Source organism: Setaria italica, chromosome II (genome assembly GCF_000263155.2).
Source record: "Setaria italica strain Yugu1 chromosome II, Setaria_italica_v2.0, whole genome shotgun sequence".
Classification (NCBI taxonomy): domain Eukaryota; kingdom Viridiplantae; phylum Streptophyta; class Magnoliopsida; order Poales; family Poaceae; genus Setaria; species Setaria italica.
In genome coordinates, this window is record NC_028451.1 from 46,808,384 (window position 1) to 46,827,178 (window position 18,795).

The following is an 18,795-nucleotide window of genomic DNA, read 5'->3' on the forward strand; positions in this document are numbered from 1 at the left end:
CACTAGAGCATGAAATTGGTGGTGGGAAGGCTGCTGGCCGGTTTGCACGTGTATTTATAGTCGGATACGATGAGATACAGACGACGACGGTGGTTCGAACAGTAGCTTGTGCGGTCTTGATTGGTGAGTTCTTTAGCTCAATGTCAGCGACCAGCAATGATTTAGCGGTTGACTTATTGTGACGCAATTGAAAAATGATCAGTTTAAACGAGTAAGCGTCGTCTCATTGGCCCTGTGGTTAGTTGATCGAGGACTTTTTGGGTACCCTCTCTAGCCGGAGGCGATTAAGTTGCAGATTCCTGCTTGCTGTGTGGCAATGATCTCTTGGCGTCACCTAATCTCTTACACGATCAGTCGTTGATCGTCGTATGGTGCATGGTTACTTTACGAGATCAAGAGACGGTGCACGCCGTGATTTACAAGATGATTGACGACGCGCGCGGACGACAGAGGATGAACTAACGGTCGGTGCTCACGGTACTGCCGCGCTAGCTGCCACATTTCACTCTATACCATGCAGGCTGCAGCGACCGTTCACGCGTGCCAGCCCAGCACCAGGCTGATTACTTACGATATAACTGCATGCGTAGCCAACAACCGCAGTCGTCCCAACAACGGAAACATGCATGCTCTCGCAAACAGGTGGTTATATTTTGCAGGTTCTCTTCAATCGGGTTTTATTATTTGTTGACTGCTTACAAAAGGCCAAATTAACTTAACATTTATGATTTCCCTTGCACACATATAGGGCCCGGTCTTTCTTCACACATATAGAGCCCGGTCTTTCTTAGGCGACCGCTTGTTCGGCGCCCCATGTCACCTTTTATGTCGGGGAAAAGGTTGACCGCCAGGGGGCTTAGAGGAAGGTCTTCGATGAGAGAGGAAGTAGAGATCATGTTGCGGTAATGTTTTAGTTACAATTCAGAACTTGTGAGACATGCGAAGTAATTAACTTTTGATGAAGACCGGTGTACTTTCCTTCCTTCAATGTAAAGTTGCAAACTCCACCCTGTAATCGTTTCTTGCTTCCCCTAGTTTTTTTCTCAAAATTTCTGAACTGCAGATGTAAACAGCTTTTGGCTTGATGAAAAGCCCTTTAATGCAATCAGGTTTCTCTCCTTCGCAAACAGCTTTTGGCTTGTATGAGATCAAACACTTGATCCGAGCGCATCGCTTTGTTCTCAAAAATCCTTCGGTTTCTCTCCTTCCATATGTTCCAAGTGACATACATCAGTACCGCTGCTGTCGATCTTCGGTCTTTACCTTATAATGGCGTCAGGGTTGCTGCCCACCATTCCTGAATGTCACTGTCTGCACCTGACAGAAAACCGACACCCTAACCCAACCAGTTGCAAATGAGCAGCCAGATCTCCTTAGCAAAGTAGCACTGCAAGCAAATGTGGTTTGCAGTTTCAGGCTCTTGGTCACGAAGAGGGCAAATGGCTGAACACAGCCAGCTTCTATAGCTTATCGGCCGTTAGGATTTTCTTTTGAATCAGCAGCCAACCAAAGAACTTAAGTTTGCCCTCAGCATAAGCTTTCCATATACTGTCATGTTAGCCAGTGAAGAAAGTTCCCTGAAATTGCACCTTGTACGCCGACTTCGCAGAATACAACCCATTTGCTGTCCATCTCCATGTGATGGAATCAGGCTGATCATTCAGTGAACATTCTGTACCAGATCCCACAGATCAACGAATTCCACCATTTCCTGAAAAGTTATCATGCGCCACAGACCGCGCATCCAATTTTGATTTGTGATTTCCTGCTGAACAGTTCGCTGCTTTCTCCATGCCAATTTGTATAAGCTAGGAGCATCGAGCGCCGCCTGGCGGCGTCGATGACCTCGAAGCCCCGCAGGCTGGGGAAGTGGGCGGGGAGAGATTCTCCAGCTGCAGGTTCGCCGTGATACACTAAGTCATGTGTGTGTTAGGTGTGCTATCTATCTCCTGTTTGCACCTTATCTATTTAGAAGCTCTTTAGATGCTTTGCTTAACTTCTAAGCCACTTACCCATGGTTGACCTATATGTACCCTAAATTTTCCCTTTGTGGCTGTGGTTAATAGAAAAGTTCAATTTGGACCAACAATTGGTATCTAGAGCCTAATTTTTTCCCACCTACCCCTCACCTCTCTCTCCCATGCCCGAGCCCAACTTCAGCCGGTAGCGGCGCCACCCTATCCTGGCGGCGGCGCTTCTTCCCGGCGCGAATCTGACCTTCCCCCACACGGATCCCGGGGCGGCGGGTGTCATCCCCCGCGGATCCGGCGGCGGCGCGGATGGGTTGACCCGGTGACGACAGCTTCTTCCCAGCTCCCTTGACCTCTTCCCCTCCCCATGGCGGGCTCCAGGCGGTAGCACCGACCCGCGGGCACGCAGGGCACGGACGGCACGGGCTCTGTGGGAGCTGCAGGCCCGGCAGCCGGCGCAACTCTGGCGGCCACACATGCCTCCTCCTGTGCTTCCTCTCGCGGCTCGGTGACATCCAGCGCGAGGAGGAGGGCGGTGATGGTGGAGGATGAAGCGGCGCCGACGCGATGCGCGCGCGCCAAGAGGAGGAGCAGCGAGCAGTGCTACTGGAGGAGGAGGCAGCGGCGGAGCGGCGCTAGGCGCGGCGTGCAGTTGCTACGCGCGAGGAGGCGGCGCGGCAGGAGGAGGAGAGGCGCGCGGCTGTGAGGCGCGAGGAGGCTGTCGGCCATACACCTATGGACCCACCAGAAGACTTGTACGGACCCACATCAGGAGACGTACACCGAATCGTATCAAGATATGGAGACTACGGTACAGGGTGACGTAGTCTGCATGGACTCCAAGGGACTAGTCGAGGACATGGAAACTACTCCTCCGAGTTAGAGTAGGACTCTCTAGTCGAATCCGACTAGTACTCCTGTATGACAACTACCCGGTAACCCTGCTCCCCCAGTATATAAGGGCGGGCAGGAACTCCCTCAAGACAAGTTCAATTGAATACAAGCAAACAACATACAGTACGTAGGGTATTATGTGATCTAGCGGTCCGAACAACATAATCATTTTTGAAATAAACTAGATATCACCAGGAGCTCAGCAAAATAAAATTCACATTTTTGTCATTTTTCTACACATTTCTATGCCTTTTTCAAGTTTGTAGCTATTTAAATCCAGGAAATAAAACAAAACCGAGGTCAACTTTCAAAACAACCCTCAGATCTATTGAACTCTCACACATAGATCCCTGAAAACTCCTCATAACCCCCTCTCTTTCTTTCTTCTTCCCACCACACATCCTTCACGCACAACACAGGACACATGCACGGGCGGCGCACGGCCGGCCATGGCCCTGCCGGCGGTGGCGGGGGAAACGGCGCGGCGGCGGCGGGGAGAGCGGCGGGGCCACGCCCCAAGCCCAAGGGGCTCACCAGCGGCGGCACAGGTGGCGAGGAGGAGGTGGCGCAGGAGCTTCAGGAGGCGGCGACAGGCGGCGGGCGGCGAACAGAGGCGTCGACGACCGGCCTGCACGGCGGATGAGGAAGAAGGGTGAGGGGCAAAACGAAAGCGCAACGTCGCGAGGGAGCCGTGGTCTCGAGGAATCAGTGCAGGGCTTACCCACGGCGACGAATCGGCGGCGGCAAGGGGCGTTGGGGCTTGGAGGTGGCAGTACTGGTGTCGGCGCAATGGAGACAAGAGTGGCTAGGGTTTGGGGACGCTGACGTCGGCATATAAAGGAGGAGAGGGGTGAGGGCACGGGCGGCATTTCGTGTGGGGCGGAGCGACGGTGGCCAGTCCGGCCGCGGCAGTGCGGCAGGCGCCGTCGGCGTTGGCCAACCGGCGAGCGAGCAGGCGCGGGGAGGAAGGAAGAGGAGGCTGACGCGTGGCCCGGTCGGTTTCAAACTGAACCTTTCCCCACTCAAACGACTCAGCTACAGGCATCCAAAATTCTTCCAAAAATACTTATTTGAAAGATAAAAATGCAAATAATACAATGCCGTAAGAATCACCTCAAGAGCTACTCAGTTTTCACACAATTGACAAAAGAAAACAGCCAAAACTGAAACTTAAATGAATTTTTAACATAAGGAAACATCACTGGAAAATGAATTAAAAATACTTTAAAATCATCAAATTACATCTAGTATTTAAATAAAATAACAGGAGGCACAGTTGCATATCAAAATTTGAGTTGCTTCACAAGTTGAATTTTCAACAATAAACAATAAATATGTGCACTGCATGGCCATGATGCTCAATTAAGTACAAATGATGCTCATGTTAACATGTTAAACTTGTTTTGCAATTTCGGGTCATGACAGTGTGCGTGCAAAAGAGAGTGCAGTGACGGCGGAGAGAGCTGTTGGTCGTCGTCGGATGATCTGCAGTACGAGTCTACGAGAACAGACGGACGACGGTGGTTCGAAGAATGATTGCGTTCGTTCTGGATTGTAATTTGAGTTCTTTGATTAGCCCAATGTCAGCAAGATAACGGGGTACACAGTGACACACAGCTCAGCAGTTGACTTGTGACGCAACTCAAATTAATCGAAAAGTTTAGACGAGCAAGCGTCTGAATGGCCTGAAAATCGACAGGAATATTATGAGATGTTGGACTGTTGGTTACGGATGTTGCATGGATAAAGTTTTGATTGTCGCTATGGTTAGTTGAAGACACTGGAGTAATGTGCGTAACAGAGAAACTCTGTCCCCAACCGGAGGAGTAAGTTGGAGGTTCTTGCTGTGTGCCAACTGCCAACAGTTACTTGGCCGGGTGCACGTCGTTACCACACCGTCGCGTATGGTACGGTGGTGCATGGTTTCTTAACGAAATGGAGAGAACTAGTGTGCACGCACCGTGATTTGCGACTAAGATGCAGAGATGATATAGCAGACGATGACGGACAGAGAATCAACTAACGGTTGGTGTGATGTCACAAAGTTCCCGGTACGATCAGGTCAAGGAACGGTTACGCGGGATATGGATCGACACATTCTATGTTTCAGGTAAAAGGGGTGCATCTCTTTAGAAATGTGGGTTCGAGATGTCGAAACGTGAACCAGTGATTTTCAGAACAAATGTGAAATGAGGTTCATGATCGCTGCATATTTAGGATTATATACGCATGGTGATTATCCATAAAATTACTGGAAATATTACGTTGCCGATTTGTATACGTTCCCACCCAAATCACTATTAAGATAATGGCTATTAGCATATAGATCGAGTTGTATTTTGCAACGCAAACTTTTCTTTTTGTTTGGTAGCCAACATTCCAGCCCAATAGGTGTCCAATCCAGCAGCATACCATCAAGCACAACAGTATAGCATGCCGTCCAATCCAGCATCCAACATACCATCAAGCACTGGGAGTACCGCCCGCCGACCAAGGATTGTACTGTAAAACTCATTCTGGCATCGAGTCTTGCATTTTGCAATGCAAACCTTTTTTATAGCCAACATTCCATCCCAGCAGTACAGCGTGCAGTCCAATTCAACAGCCAACATTACAGCCCAACAGTACAATGTGTCGTCCAATCTAGCAGCTGCCATCAAGAACTAGGACAACGTACCATCTTCTGTACCGGCCGTCGACCCAAGGATCGTACCGTAACGAACCCATTCCTGGATTGAGTACTATACCATGTACTCAGAACGTGGAATGCCACAGCGTACCGTGAACCCTGTGGCGTAGGGTCGGTAATAGTGACTCTTTGAGTCGCTGATGGGCACGCCATAATCACGATACTGATGTTGCGCGCGGATAGCAGGCCGGCGGCCAAGTCTTTTTTTGCGGACGATGACACACTACATGAAATGGTTAAAAGTTACGTAGAGAAGTATAGCTAAAGCTAGGGGTGATGGGCATTAGTAACGACGGTTGTATTTGTGTTGATGTATTATGTATAAGTATTGAGTCAATAATGGACAATCTATATGGTGAGTCAGTTCTCAGGTTAATAAACCAAGGTCGATATAATTGCTTTTGTTTCGAGCTATAGAAACTAGAGATAATGTTTTTAGAGAGGATGATGTTGAAGATCATATACTAGCTCTGTCTATTATACTTTATTATCTGCAAATCAAAGATATTTCTAGATTTGGTTCAAATTACCTTAAACATGGTTTGAACTTTAGGAAAAAAAATAATACATTAATTTGCATGATGTCCAACTACCACAATATCATATGACTTATGAGTAAACAAATCATGGATAGAAGTCTGTTTAGGTACAATGTTGCAGCTGAAGTCACTCACGTTTTTATATACATATAGACCTAGCAGAATACTTAGCATTAGAGTACACCACTTACAGAAAGGGAGGAAATGCATAACTTCGAGTATGGATAGAAAAACTTAGCAACAAAGGAGTTAATAATGTGATGTTTGATCACTGACCACAAGCAAATATTGATGTGTGTTGCCTAATAACGTTACTCATTTTTAGTTGACAAAATTAAAGTTATATTATGCTTTTAAAAAAATCATAAACGTTTGTTGATGATGCTCTTTTGCTGAACTGAAGGATGATTTAATTGTTTCATACTGCGAGCTGTAGGAGGTTTGACATCAATATTTTACTTCTTGAGTGCAGCAAACTATATAATCTCATTTAGGCATATCACTAATGATTTATTTACTATATCTTCAGAAAATCTTTTTTAATCATGCTATAATACTGCATAATTCATAAATTGCTCATATTGGACTATCATGCAATTATTAGAGCAAGACTTGATTTCAAGAAACTCAAATTCTTATAAGTTCTAGACTATGGATTAATTTGAAATCAGATTTATATCTTTATTAACAGACACTTTATTATCTGGATGACCATCAGATCATGGTATTCATGTGACTTTAATAAAATAGTTTTCTCTTAAATTTAAAACTTGAGAAGCTAAGCTGAAATGGTTCTTTATTTGTACTCTCCAAACTTTTAGATATTTTCAGTTTTACCAATCTCCCACATCTAAGTAATACTTCTTTTGAAGAAATTGTGACACATGTGCCCCTCAATAGTATCTAAAGCATAAACAAAGAAGGTGAAAACAGGAAAAGGATTGTATACTTGAGGGTATTTTGGCAAAACATGTATCGATTATTTGCGAATAAAATCTTTCATCAAAATTTGTTTTTTTTTGGGAGGGGGGTGTCAGGGGGAGCATCCCCACCTGATTGCATTAAAGGGCTTTTCATCAAGCCAAAAGCTGTTTACATCTGCAGTTCAGAAATTTTGAGAAAAAAACTAGGGGAAGCAAGAAACGATTACAGGGTGGAGTTTGCAACTTTACATTGAAGGAAGGAAAGTACACCGGTCTTCATCAAAAGTTAATTACTTCGCATGTCTCACAAGTTCTGAATTGTAACTAAAACATTACCGCAACATGATCTCTACTTCCTCTCTCATCGAAGACCTTCCTCTAAGTCCCCTGGCGGTCAACCTTTTCCCCGACATAAAAGGTGACATGGGGCGCCGAACAAGCGGTCGCCTAAGAAAGACCGGGCTCTATATGTGTGAAGAAAGACCGGGCTCTATATGTGTGCAAGGGAAATCATAAATGTTAAGTTAATTTGGCCTTTTGTAAGCAGTCAACAAATAATAAAACCCGATTGAAGAGAACCTGCAAAATATAACCACCTGTTTGCGAGAGCATGCATGTTTCCGTTGTTGGGACGACTGCGGTTGTTGGCTACGCATGCAGTTATATCGTAAGTAATCAGCCTGGTGCTGGGCTGGCACGCGTGAACGGTCGCTGCAGCCTGCATGGTATAGAGTGAAATGTGGCAGCTAGCGCGGCAGTACCGTGAGCACCGACCGTTAGTTCATCCTCTGTCGTCCGCGCGCGTCGTCAATCATCTTGTAAATCACGGCGTGCACCGTCTCTTGATCTCGTAAAGTAACCATGCACCATACGACGATCAACGACTGATCGTGTAAGAGATTAGGTGACGCCAAGAGATCATTGCCACACAGCAAGCAGGAATCTGCAACTTAATCGCCTCCGGCTAGAGAGGGTACCCAAAAAGTCCTCGATCAACTAACCACAGGGCCAATGAGACGACGCTTACTCGTTTAAACTGATCATTTTTCAATTGCGTCACAATAAGTCAACCGCTAAATCATTGCTGGTCGCTGACATTGAGCTAAAGAACTCACCAATCAAGACCGCACAAGCTACTGTTCGAACCACCGTCGTCGTCTGTATCTCATCGTATCCGACTATAAATACACGTGCAAACCGGCCAGCAGCCTTCCCACCACCAATTTCATGCTCTAGTGCACTCTCCAGCTAGCAGCTCAATCCCACTGCTCGCTAGCTGCTTCGAGCCTCCGACGGCCTGAGAGACGACGATGGCTAGGCTTGCCGCTGTGACCTTGCTTGCGCTGCTGTGCTCGGTGACATGCTGCCAAGCTTCAGGCTATGGCTACGGCTACCCTGGCTCGGGAGGGGGCTACCCCAGCCCGGCCCCAACCCCGACACCGAGTGGCACCGGCCTGGCGGTTGGCTTCTACAGTCACACGTGCCCGAACGCCGAGGCGATCGTGAGAGGCGTCGTCAAGAAGGCGGTGGAGCAGAACCCAGGCGTCGGGGCAGGGCTCATCCGAATGCTCTTCCACGACTGCTTCGTCCAGGTACGTACATGCATGCTGTGCATGTTCATCAGTGTTCTCTTCGGTACTTCACGTGCTACCATGCATTCGCTGCATGCTTAACAATTCTGCACATGGAACAACGTGTTTGTGGTTCAGGGCTGTGACGCGTCCGTGCTGCTCGACCCGACCGCGGCGAACCCGCAGCCGGAGAAGCTGTCCCCACCCAACTTCCCGAGCCTGCGCGGATTCGAGGTCATCGACGCGGCCAAGGCGGCGCTCGAGGCCGCCTGCTCGGGCACGGTCTCCTGCGCCGACATCGTCGCCTTCGCCGGCCGCGACGCCAGCGCCGTGCTCAGCGGCGGCCGGGCCGACTTCGCCATGCCCGCGGGCCGCCGCGACGGCCGCGTGTCCCGCTCCGACGAGGCGCTTCAGTTCCTTCCCCCGCCCTCCTTCAACCTCTCCGAGCTCACCGCCAGCTTCGCCGCCAAGGGGCTCGACGTCAGCGACCTCGTCGTGCTCTCCGGCGCCCACACCGTCGGCCGCTCCCACTGCTCGTCCTTCATCGTCACCGACGGCCGCCTCAACGCGTCCACGTCCGACATGAACCCGGCGCTGGCCGCGTCGCTGCGGCGCCAGTGCCCGGCCGCCCCGACCGCGGCCAACGACCCCACCGTGGTGCAGGACGTGGTGACGCCGGCCAGGCTGGACAGCCAGTACTACAAGAACGTGCTGAACCGCAACGTGCTGTTCACGTCGGACGCGGCGCTCCTCAAGTCGGGGCAGACGGCGGCGTCGGTGGTGCTGAACGCGTTCGTGCCGGGGCTGTGGGAGCAGAAGTTTGCCAGGGCCATGGTGAAGATGGCCAGCATCGAGGTCAAGACCGGCGCCAACGGCGAGATCAGGAGGAACTGCAGGATCGTCAACTAGTTCGCTCGGTGAATCAGATTGTTATCTGTATTTCTTGCATGGCTGCTCTAATTTCTTGCGCTTTGTTTTGTACCCACGTGCATAGCACAGCTATTGCTCTGGGCTTACGGTCTGACGGTTGCTGTTGGGTCCTTGTAATGCGCCGTTCATCAGTTATGTGAGCTCTTTCGTCTGTTACATAGGAGTATATGTATTCACGTGTCTCTCCGTTGTATTCTTATGAATCTTGAATTTAGAAAACATTTGAACTTCGCATCTCTGCTACATTCCAATCGATTTGAATAGCACCGTAGAAACATCGGAAAAGCTACAATGATTTTTGAAATTTCAGTACATACGTGCAAATTTCAGTATATATAGTTACTTACTCCGCATTAAGAAATTCCGAGAGCAGATGAGCGTCATCAGTCTAACATGCAAGCAGCACGCAGCATCTTCATGCTCGTCGATCTCGATTGGCCCCCCAAAGACAACGAGATGCTCAACTGGAAGCGAGCAGAACCAAACGCCGAGCACAGGTCGTCCTCCGACCCGGCCGCGGCGGCAACGGCGGCTACCGCGAAGATGGCGGTTCTCCTCCGACGCCGCCGCCGTTCGCCGGGACCTCCTGCTGCTGCCCCTGGGTCTCCGTCTCCCGCACGAGCTTACCCCCCACCAAGCGGAACGAGACGCATCGCCCTGGCGCTATCTTCCTGCTGGCCACGAAGACGTACCGGAGCGCCCGGGGCCTCCCGGTCCCTCTCTCATCCATGCGAGCGTAGCGCCGCGCCGCCGCAATCGGGTCATCACCGTCCAGCTCCTGTGCGATGTGCCACACCTACCTCATCCTGATCACCTCCGGATCGTGCTCCATGGTCTCGTGCTCGATCTCCTTCCTCCCTGCGCACAAAAACCTGGGGTTTTTAATTTCTACTTGATTGACCAAGGGTAAGTAACCTCCTCTGATCTTTTTGTAGTAGTTCCGGGCTTCCGGCTTCGTCACTTCGCCCTGAGATCGTCATGAGCACTGCTACACACGTCCGACCACGCTTAGGCCATTTTTGTTTCGCGGTCGGTTGGCTTTGCTACGCTTTTGCACCGTGGTGGCAGGCAGGGACACGGTGAGGCGCAGGCGCCCGTGAGTCGGCAGCATGGTCGTTCTCTGATCTGGCGTTGTCGCGAGCAGACGGGGACTCAGTATATATAATTAATAAATGATAAAGTGCCCATCAAATGGGGATGTAGCTCAGATGGTAGAGCGCTCGCTTAGCATGCGAGAGGTACGGGGATCGATACCCCGCATCTCCATGTTTCGTTTTGGTTGTGCTTTTCCCTCTCTTTTTTTTTCTTTTTCTCTCTCTCTCTCTCTCTCGTTTCGGTTGTGCTTTTCCCTCCTTTTACTGAAACGAGATCGTACATCTTTTGAGGTGCCTCCGCTATACACTATTCAATCCAATCTCCTCGGTAAAAAAGATGTTAAAAACACACTTGCAACTCTTTTCCTTTGGGCTCCGTTCTCAACCGTGTCTTCAGAGACATTGCACTGAAAGACTGCAGTGTTCAAGCTTAACATCTTCACAACACAAAAAAGCCTCCATCATTCGCCATGATTCGAGCTTTCATTCCATCTCCCAAGTCTTCCAAGAAAGAAAAACTAACTTTTCCCCGGCCCGCACACTTTCAAAGTACACATACGACGCTAGACACAAGCGAGCTTGGGTGTCTTTTGAGGCACAGTCCCTGTCCGTGCCTGTAGCTCTCCCCTTCCCTTTGTTCACATCGCAACGGTAAAAAACCAGCCCGGTTTCTCCGGTGATCGATCTACCGCCTGCTCTCCAAGTACACCAGCGCTGAACTGTGCCTGCGTGTTCAGGCTACAGGCTTCAGGGTTTTGCAGTACCATACGAATACATCCAAACAGGTAAGCAAACAAGCTCCAGCCATGGACCATTCCAATCCGATCGAAGCCTGCACTTCACATGCCACTTCGGGGGTGTTTGGATACGAGGTGTTAAACTTTAACAGTGTCACATCGGATGTTCGGATGCTAATTAGGAGAACTAAATATGAGCTAATTATAAAACTAATTGCAGAACCCTGTGCTAATCCGCGAGACGAATCTATTAAGCCTAATTAATCCATCATTAGCAATTGGTTACTGTAGCACCACATTGTCAAATCATGGACTAATTAGGCTTAATAGATTCGTCTCGTGAATTACACTTCATCTGTGCAATTAGTTTTGTAATTAGCCTATATTTAATACTCCTAATTAGCATCCAAACATCCGATGTGACAGGTGTTAAATTTTAACACTTGGTTGCCAAACAGGCCCTTCGTGCCAAAATGCTGTGCCGATTTACTCTGCTACATGTACGGCTGTAAAAAAATTTCGAACACACACATCTAAACTATATCAGCCATGCATCCAAAGTTCCAAACAGGTTAAACGAAGCGGCAGGCTCTAGAGCTGGTGCTATCTTGAGTTCTTGACCATGGCTGGCAGTCTGGTCCTTCTGCCGCTCTGCCTGTCAATGGGCCTCCACACCCCTGGCCGGACTCGGCGTCGAGCTTGACCGGACTTGCCCCCCGCCGTACGGCCGCCGGGGACCAGCGCCGTGCCGTACCACAGCAAGAGCAAGACCAAGGCGCTAGAGTCTAGACGCGGCACCGCCATGAACCGAGAGAGAGCAATAGCGAGGCATTCCAGTATGATCGCATTGCCATTTGCAAACACTGCAGTATCTACTGGATTCTGAATGCAAGGTGAGGCAGGGACGTTCATGCCTTGAGAATTGACAGTTCAGACAATGGAGGGCCGCAGATCAGCTAGAATTGCAGGCATTGGCATTGACAAACAGCAGTCACAAATCTTTCAGAGCCCTTGCATCATATTCATTTCTCCTATCCTCATCTGTACACTCGACTACACAGCTTACTTCAGTACAACAACATCATCAATACACGTGGCATGGGGAGGAGGGGGTACAAGTATTAGGCATAAGCATCAGCTTTTTTTTTTTACCTCGTACACAAGACTATCAAGCATTTCCGTTCGTGTCATTGCAGTTTCAGGCAATATCCTCCAGCCACACCTTCAACACAACACAACACACACCAGCCAGAGATTGGCTTAGCCATCGGTCATCTCCTTGGTTGATGGATGCAGGGATGGTGTATACTAGGCTTTTGGAATAGATCGTGAAGAAACCCCGTGCAAAAGTTTTATGAAACCGAGGAAGCTCAGCTTCCCGTCCGCGTGTCTGATCCAGTCTTGGAGAACAACGTGAAGAGGAACCGATGGGCCAAGTCCAAGTTCCTGGCAAACAAAAGATATCAGTAATCAGCTAATATGATGCATGAACTAACAGTTGACTCAACAGATGAAATCATACCGATGCGAGTTCTTCTATCACAATAGGCCGGTTGCCTTCCTTATCAAACAGTTCGTATGCACGCCTAGCATGCTGTTCCCAGGTCTCCAAGGCTTCCATCTGGTAAACGCTGATGGCAGAAGCAGCAAACTCTTCGAAATCCAATTTTCTGTACTGAAGAGTGCACACCTGGTACCATGATGACAAGCGCAGGTAAGTGATCTATACCGCAAAACCCTGATACAATAGTAGACACTCTGTAGGTGGCTTACCGTGTTAACAAAATCGACAACCCTAGAGTCTTTCATTGCATCTGTGGAGTTCTTCACCAAGGCCTGTATGGACAACTTGCCTTTCAGCAATTGCAAGGTAAAAAATGTATTGAAGTGGAAAGATAAAAGTAATCACTAACCGATTTCAAATTTTGCAACGAGATATAACCATTCTTGTTTGGACCCAACAATTCAAACTGCTCTCTTACATAAAACAGTTGATTTGTTGTCAATGTCTTGGCTAGAGCCTAGAAAATGCATAGAAATACTTAGCAAAACACAATATACTAAGCTGGGTATGCAAAGAGGCTATCTGCAGACCATAATAAGAACACTAAAGATCTTTATTCTGATTAAATGCATACCCTCAAAGCAGACTTCCGCAGTGAAGACGAACTTATGTAAGCTCTCATTAGCTTGTAGATTATCATATCTAAAGGAACTTTCACTTGTTGAGCATTACGGATCCATGGATGACCTGCAGTTATCATTTAGCAAATAGTTAAGCATCTTAGCAGCAGGGCAACAGTGTGCACCAATGCAAAACAAATCTGGCACTTACTGAGAGCTTGTGAAGCTGTCATTCTCTTGCGGTAATCCTTATTAAGAAGCCTTTTTACAAAGTCTTTAGCTTCGGATGTGAGAGTGGGCCATGGGGCCTCATCAAAACTTGGCTCTGCCTTTAAGACAGCTCGAAAGATTCCTGACTCCGTGCGAGCCCAGAAAGGCCGACTCCCGCAAAGCAAGATATAGGCAATCACTCCAATGCTCCACATATCTGCCTCAGTGCCATAAGATCGGTGGAGCACCTCTGGAGCAACATAGTATGCACTTCCAACAATGTCATTAAGTCTTTCATCTGCAGAAAATATAACATGACATTATGACCTACTACAGCTAGATTAAATCTAGCACAAATAAATCGTACACATGGACCTTAATGGAGCTCAATAAGACATACCTGGCTTCACGAAGTCAGACAAACCAAAATCTATAACCTTCAAGGGAGAGTTTTCATCCTTTGATGAGAAAAGGAAATTCTGCAAAAAGAAAGCACAAATACACGAGTCATCATACATGAAGGGGGTGAAAAGAATTGCATTGACTAAGCATATCAGTACTATGGATAAGAATAAATAAAATATGCAAGAAAACCAGTAGAATAGATATGGTATCCAGTGTCATCCTTGGTTCAGTTTCATAGCATCTTGGCATTGGTAACCTTCCAGGTCAATAAACAATTTATCAAAATTTGCTAGAAACCTACCTCTGGTTTCAGATCACGATGAACAACACCTTGAAGATGGCAAAACGATACAACACTCAAAATTTGTACCATAACAACCTTTGCATCCTCTTCGGAGTACTTTCCACCTCTGCAAAGATAGAAAGAAAGTTCAAATCGGAAGCCTAGAGTAAATCATTAGAACTGTTCAAAATTATTTTATTGTGGCTCTACAGGTACCTTGCTAATATTCTATCCAGCAGTTCGCCCCCTTTACATAATCTGAAACAGATAAGGAAACAACTCGGTAAGATAAAGATGATCAAGAAGCAGGAAGTGCATGTTCTTTATTCTAAATAATAAACCAAAATTATAGAGATGAGGTTAGATCCTGAAAGGTGGTAACTTCATGAAATGACTATGTTCTTTATCAAGATTGAGTAATGAATTAAAATTTTGAACCATTATATGTAAAGTGTTCAATTAAGGATAGTTCTTGGGTTAATTAATGAATGCTTGCAGATAGAAACTCATATCAAACTATTTGAATATAAATAGTTGTATTCTCATGTATAATTTCATTTAATTGTGATCAAAGAAGTTCTCATGATGTTAATGGGGCAAATGACTGGATTATGGCCAACATTCCATCAAGATAGATAGCTTACATCTACAGAACATGTTTTCTGAAGTCTGAACCCTCTAACATATACATGAACGAGAACCTTGTCCAATGCAATAATATGTGAATGTAGAATATAAAAAAGGGACTCAGTGTAATAAAAGGCGCATGCAAACTTACTCCATAACTATATACACATTATCTTCATCTTCAAAAGCATCATAGAATTGCACTAGGTTATTGTGGCCTGTCAGAGAACTCAATATTCTCACTTCTCTTCTCACATCTTCGATGGCAATAGCAGTCGTCATCTGACAGAAAACTTTATTAGTTGAAACACTGGTCTTAAATATGGAATCACACAATTTTCAGAAAATAGCTAACAATTAAACAAATAATCCAACGGTTAAAATAACCTCTGTGTAAAGTATGGGCGCATTTCTATATACTAAACCAAACAAACCGTTTCTATATACTTAACCAAACGCATAGTCCTCTTCAATGATAACAGCAAAATGGGTCAACAAAAAGTAGTACTTGGCATACATATGCAGATCTCAGAGCACAAATAATGGTCACTAAGTGCGCTATCCAACCACCAATACTGTTCAGCTCAATATTACCACAACAGTGCACTGAACAGGCAACAAGTGTTCAATTATGGGTACAAAGAAATGAAATGCCTCTTGCTGGCATCAATGCCTGAAATGCACAAATAGCACAAAAAATTATTTAAAATGCCATTCCGATCGAATGAACCTATCAAAACTGCATTTGGAATTCCCTAAAGAAAAATTACTATCTTAATGATGTGATTTGACTTCGCTTGCTTTTTATATCAACGAATGTAGAACTCATTTTCTAGAAAGAATGAACCAAAAACTGTTGTTGCTGCCATCCTATGATTGAGAGACAACACAATAACATGGAATGTGAGTAGCTGTGGGGTGGGGCATCACAGCATTGCATATGCAACAGGAGGACTGCCAGCTTTGCTCATAAAAGCACTGGGCTGGCCGGGGATACTGAGCCTCTACAGGGCCTTAATTGAATGATCCCTTGTATAATTGCAGGGAGGCGCACAATGAGTGAACTCTTCAACGGAGTTAAAGCATCGAACTGTGATTCAACAGCTCTGCTCCCTTTTGACCTACAGATCTATCCAAGGGGATCATGTGCTTCGTCCACCTGCGGATGGAGCGTGAGGGAAGAAGATGGTAGGGCTCGGCAGCCGACGCCATGAGCACGACATGAAGCTAATCAATGCAGGAGGCAGTCGACATCCATATGGTGAGATGGAGGAGCCTCCTCCCCTTTGATGGATCCACCACATGAATGCCGTACCGACGAGGTCATCCTGCCACCAGCAATCACGAGCACCCCGGGAGCTAAAAGAAACGATAAAGGTGTCTCCTTTTCATTAATCAGTTACTAAACGTGCTTTAACCAACTCGATTAGCAACGATCTGCCAAATTGCTGGTAGCATACATGCAGCTTGTGTAGGTTCCTAATTCTACTGCTCGGAGCAGCAGCTGTGATAAAACCGAGCTAGGATCCAAGACCTGAAGCATGGGAGTGAAAGAATGCAGAATCCAAATGCTAGGGCTTGGTCAACACATATAGAGAACTGCAGACGAATTAAAAAGACTGGATCTTGACGACAAAACTGAGCATAGCAGCATGGTGTAGACATGCTGGAATCCAACCACGCAGGAATCTGACAAAAATTTGGTCAAACATGCAGAATGCAACTGAACGGATAAAACAACAAAGAATGTAAAGTACAGAGACGTTCTTCAATCAGCAAATGATGCAAACAGCACAAGAACGGGACATGGAAATGGCAAGAAGATGAGAGCGAGTGTGTGTGTCGAACCTTGGCCTTGGGGATGACCTTGACGGCGACATCCTGACCCTTGTGCTCGCCCTTCTTGGCCTTGGCGGAGCAGGTGTAGCCGAAGTGGCCGCGGCCGACCTCCTCGCCGAGGTCGTACTTGGCGAAGAAGTGCTTGGAGAAGCCGAAGCTCTTGTCTAGACCGAGCTCCGGCTCGCCGCCCTCCGGGATGGACGCCTCGTTGGGCTTGACAGAGCCGTGCCGCCGCGCGAGGAGCGCGCGGATGTGCTTCGCGGGCGACGGCGGCGGGAACGGGCGCTTGAACCCTCCGCGAGCCGGCGTGGACGCGACGCTCGAGTTCGCCGGCGAGCCCTTGTAGCTGGACGGCGGGAGCGGGCTCGGCAGGTAGAACGGGAACTTAGGCTGCTTCGGCGTGCCCGGCTTCGCCGCGGGCGGCGCCGCCGACGGCGAGGACGCGCCGTCCGCGGCGTCACCGGCGCCGGAGGTTACATGGGGATCTTCCTCCGCGTCGGGCTCCGGGATTTGCGTCGGCTTGCCGTGGCAGAGACCCATGGACCGGATCAAGAGCTGGATGGCTCTAGCTCAACGACCCCGAATTGAAGCGAAATTTCCTCGGAATTCCTCCAAGAAACGAGGCGGCGGTGGGTCAGAGCGGCATCCTGATTTCAACGACCCGGGAAATCAACCAGAATCGGTCGCAAGGGGCCCTCATGGCCTCCAAATTCTTGCCTTGGAATTGCAGTGAACACCAAGAACCGCCAGTACCAGGAAAGCAAGGAACCTTGAGGCGAAGATCTCGCCCGAAATTTGGGCCCCCAAGAACAGAAAAAACAGGCCAGAATCCTTCCCTTGCAGTGGCCACGCACAGAGCCCCAGCGCAGCAAAATGCCAGGGAAAGAGGATGGACGGATGGATCAGACTATCTATCACGCACAGAGCAAGAACATATTCCTTGATTCCTGAAGTGACCAAACAATTGGAAAAGCTGGAAGCTTTGAGCGAAAGGCTCGGATCAGCGCGGAATGGGGGCGGCACTAGAGGAAACAACTGGCGGGCGAGTGAATCCTGTGTGAATTGGGAGGGGATCGAGAAAAGGGGCGGAGGAGGCGGCCTTGCCTCTGCCTGCCTGCGCTTGCTTGCTTTTGAGCTCTTTTCTTTTTTCCAATTTCTTTTGGTCGTCTCCTTTCTCTTTTCTAGCCCTGTGCAGTTGTGTTGTGCTTTGGTGAGGGGGAATGGGGTGGTGGGGTTGGGGTGGCACAGCACGGCACAACACTGCCTGTGCCTGCCCATGGTGACATGCACTTCTTTTGTTCTTGGCTTTGTTGCCATCTACTCCCATGGAGTACTCGGTTTGGTCATCACTCATCACCTTGCTACATCTTTTCAAAAAAATCACCTTGCTACAAAGCTAGTAGTACAAAACATACATGAATTATTTAACTGAATTCTTTCAAAATCACTACAGCTAGGTTCCTCTGAACATTTGCCATCAAACAAGTCCAGGCACAGAGGGTTTAATCAGCTGGGAAAATATTTACTACTACATTTCGAAAACATGCCAAAACTTGCAAATGATGGTTCTGAATTCTGATCTCCTGCTGCTCGTTGCAGAAATGTACAGGGTGAGAATTTGTGGCGCTGTCTCGCTGTCACTGTAGCCTTCTCTCCAGTTCGTCCTCTCTTCCCCCCAAAAGGCCACGAGCACAGGCTGTCCTTGTGAGCTCCTCCTCCAACCTCCTAAAGAATTGAGCAGGGGGGCGGAGTAATGGAGGCATCAATGCCGCTTGCTGAGTAAGCCAGTACGCCCCCCCACCTTTCCGTGTGGTGCTTCTTCATCCATCGCCTCCGGCTCCGCGAAGCAAGTTGACTTGTAGACATGGATTTGGGATCTCTGGTTCGTGCTTCAGATCTGGCCGGCTTCTCGCCGCCCTCCTGTCACTGTAATCTTTCGTCAGAGTTTTGACTGGCGAGG

The 18,795-nt window shown here is 48.0% G+C and overlaps 2 protein-coding genes and 1 non-coding gene across 3 annotated transcripts; 2 read left to right on the plus strand and 1 right to left on the minus strand.

The window, feature by feature from the left end:
• The first annotated feature begins 8,253 nt into the window (after positions 1 to 8,253).
• LOC101765618 (peroxidase 2) lies at positions 8,254 to 9,495 on the plus strand. The gene is made up of 2 exons (XM_004958426.2): positions 8,254 to 8,607; positions 8,725 to 9,495. The coding sequence occupies exons 1-2, from the start codon at positions 8,326 to 8,328 to the stop codon at positions 9,493 to 9,495; spliced, it is 1,053 nt and encodes a 350-aa protein (XP_004958483.1). The 5' UTR covers positions 8,254 to 8,325.
• A 1,214-nt stretch (positions 9,496 to 10,709) lies between these two features.
• TRNAA-AGC lies at positions 10,710 to 10,782 on the plus strand. The gene has a single exon. It is a non-coding gene; the product is annotated as a tRNA-Ala (tRNA).
• A 1,517-nt stretch (positions 10,783 to 12,299) lies between these two features.
• On the minus strand, positions 12,300 to 18,022 carry LOC101766031 (calcium/calmodulin-dependent serine/threonine-protein kinase 1). The gene is made up of 11 exons (XM_004958427.4): positions 16,845 to 18,022; positions 15,148 to 15,278; positions 14,586 to 14,627; positions 14,388 to 14,496; positions 14,082 to 14,160; positions 13,683 to 13,979; positions 13,486 to 13,598; positions 13,261 to 13,368; positions 13,121 to 13,183; positions 12,870 to 13,037; positions 12,300 to 12,793 (listed from the first exon to the last, which is right to left on the minus strand). Exons 1-11 carry the CDS (start codon positions 17,373 to 17,375, stop codon positions 12,656 to 12,658), a joined length of 1,779 nt encoding a protein of 592 aa, XP_004958484.1. The 5' UTR covers positions 17,376 to 18,022; the 3' UTR covers positions 12,300 to 12,655.
• Between the last annotated feature and the right edge of the window lie 773 nt (positions 18,023 to 18,795).

Bases quoted from the DNA above. Each gene is read 5' to 3' on its own strand.
- LOC101765618 (XM_004958426.2), top strand. From the start codon at position 8,326: ATGGCTAGGCTTGCCGCTGTGACCTTGCTTGCGCTGCTGTGCTCGGTG. The intron at 8,608-8,724 runs GTACGTACATGC...TTTGTGGTTCAG, and splicing joins TCCACGACTGCTTCGTCCAG to GGCTGTGACGCGTCCGTGCT.
- LOC101766031 (XM_004958427.4), bottom strand. From the start codon at position 17,375: ATGGGTCTCTGCCACGGCAAGCCGACGCAAATCCCGGAGCCCGACGCG. The intron at 14,161-14,387 runs GTAGGTTTCTAG...TTCTTTTTGCAG, and splicing joins ATCGTGATCTGAAACCAGAG to AATTTCCTTTTCTCATCAAA. The intron at 13,038-13,120 runs GTAAGCCACCTA...TCATGGTACCAG, and splicing joins TTGTCGATTTTGTTAACACG to GTGTGCACTCTTCAGTACAG.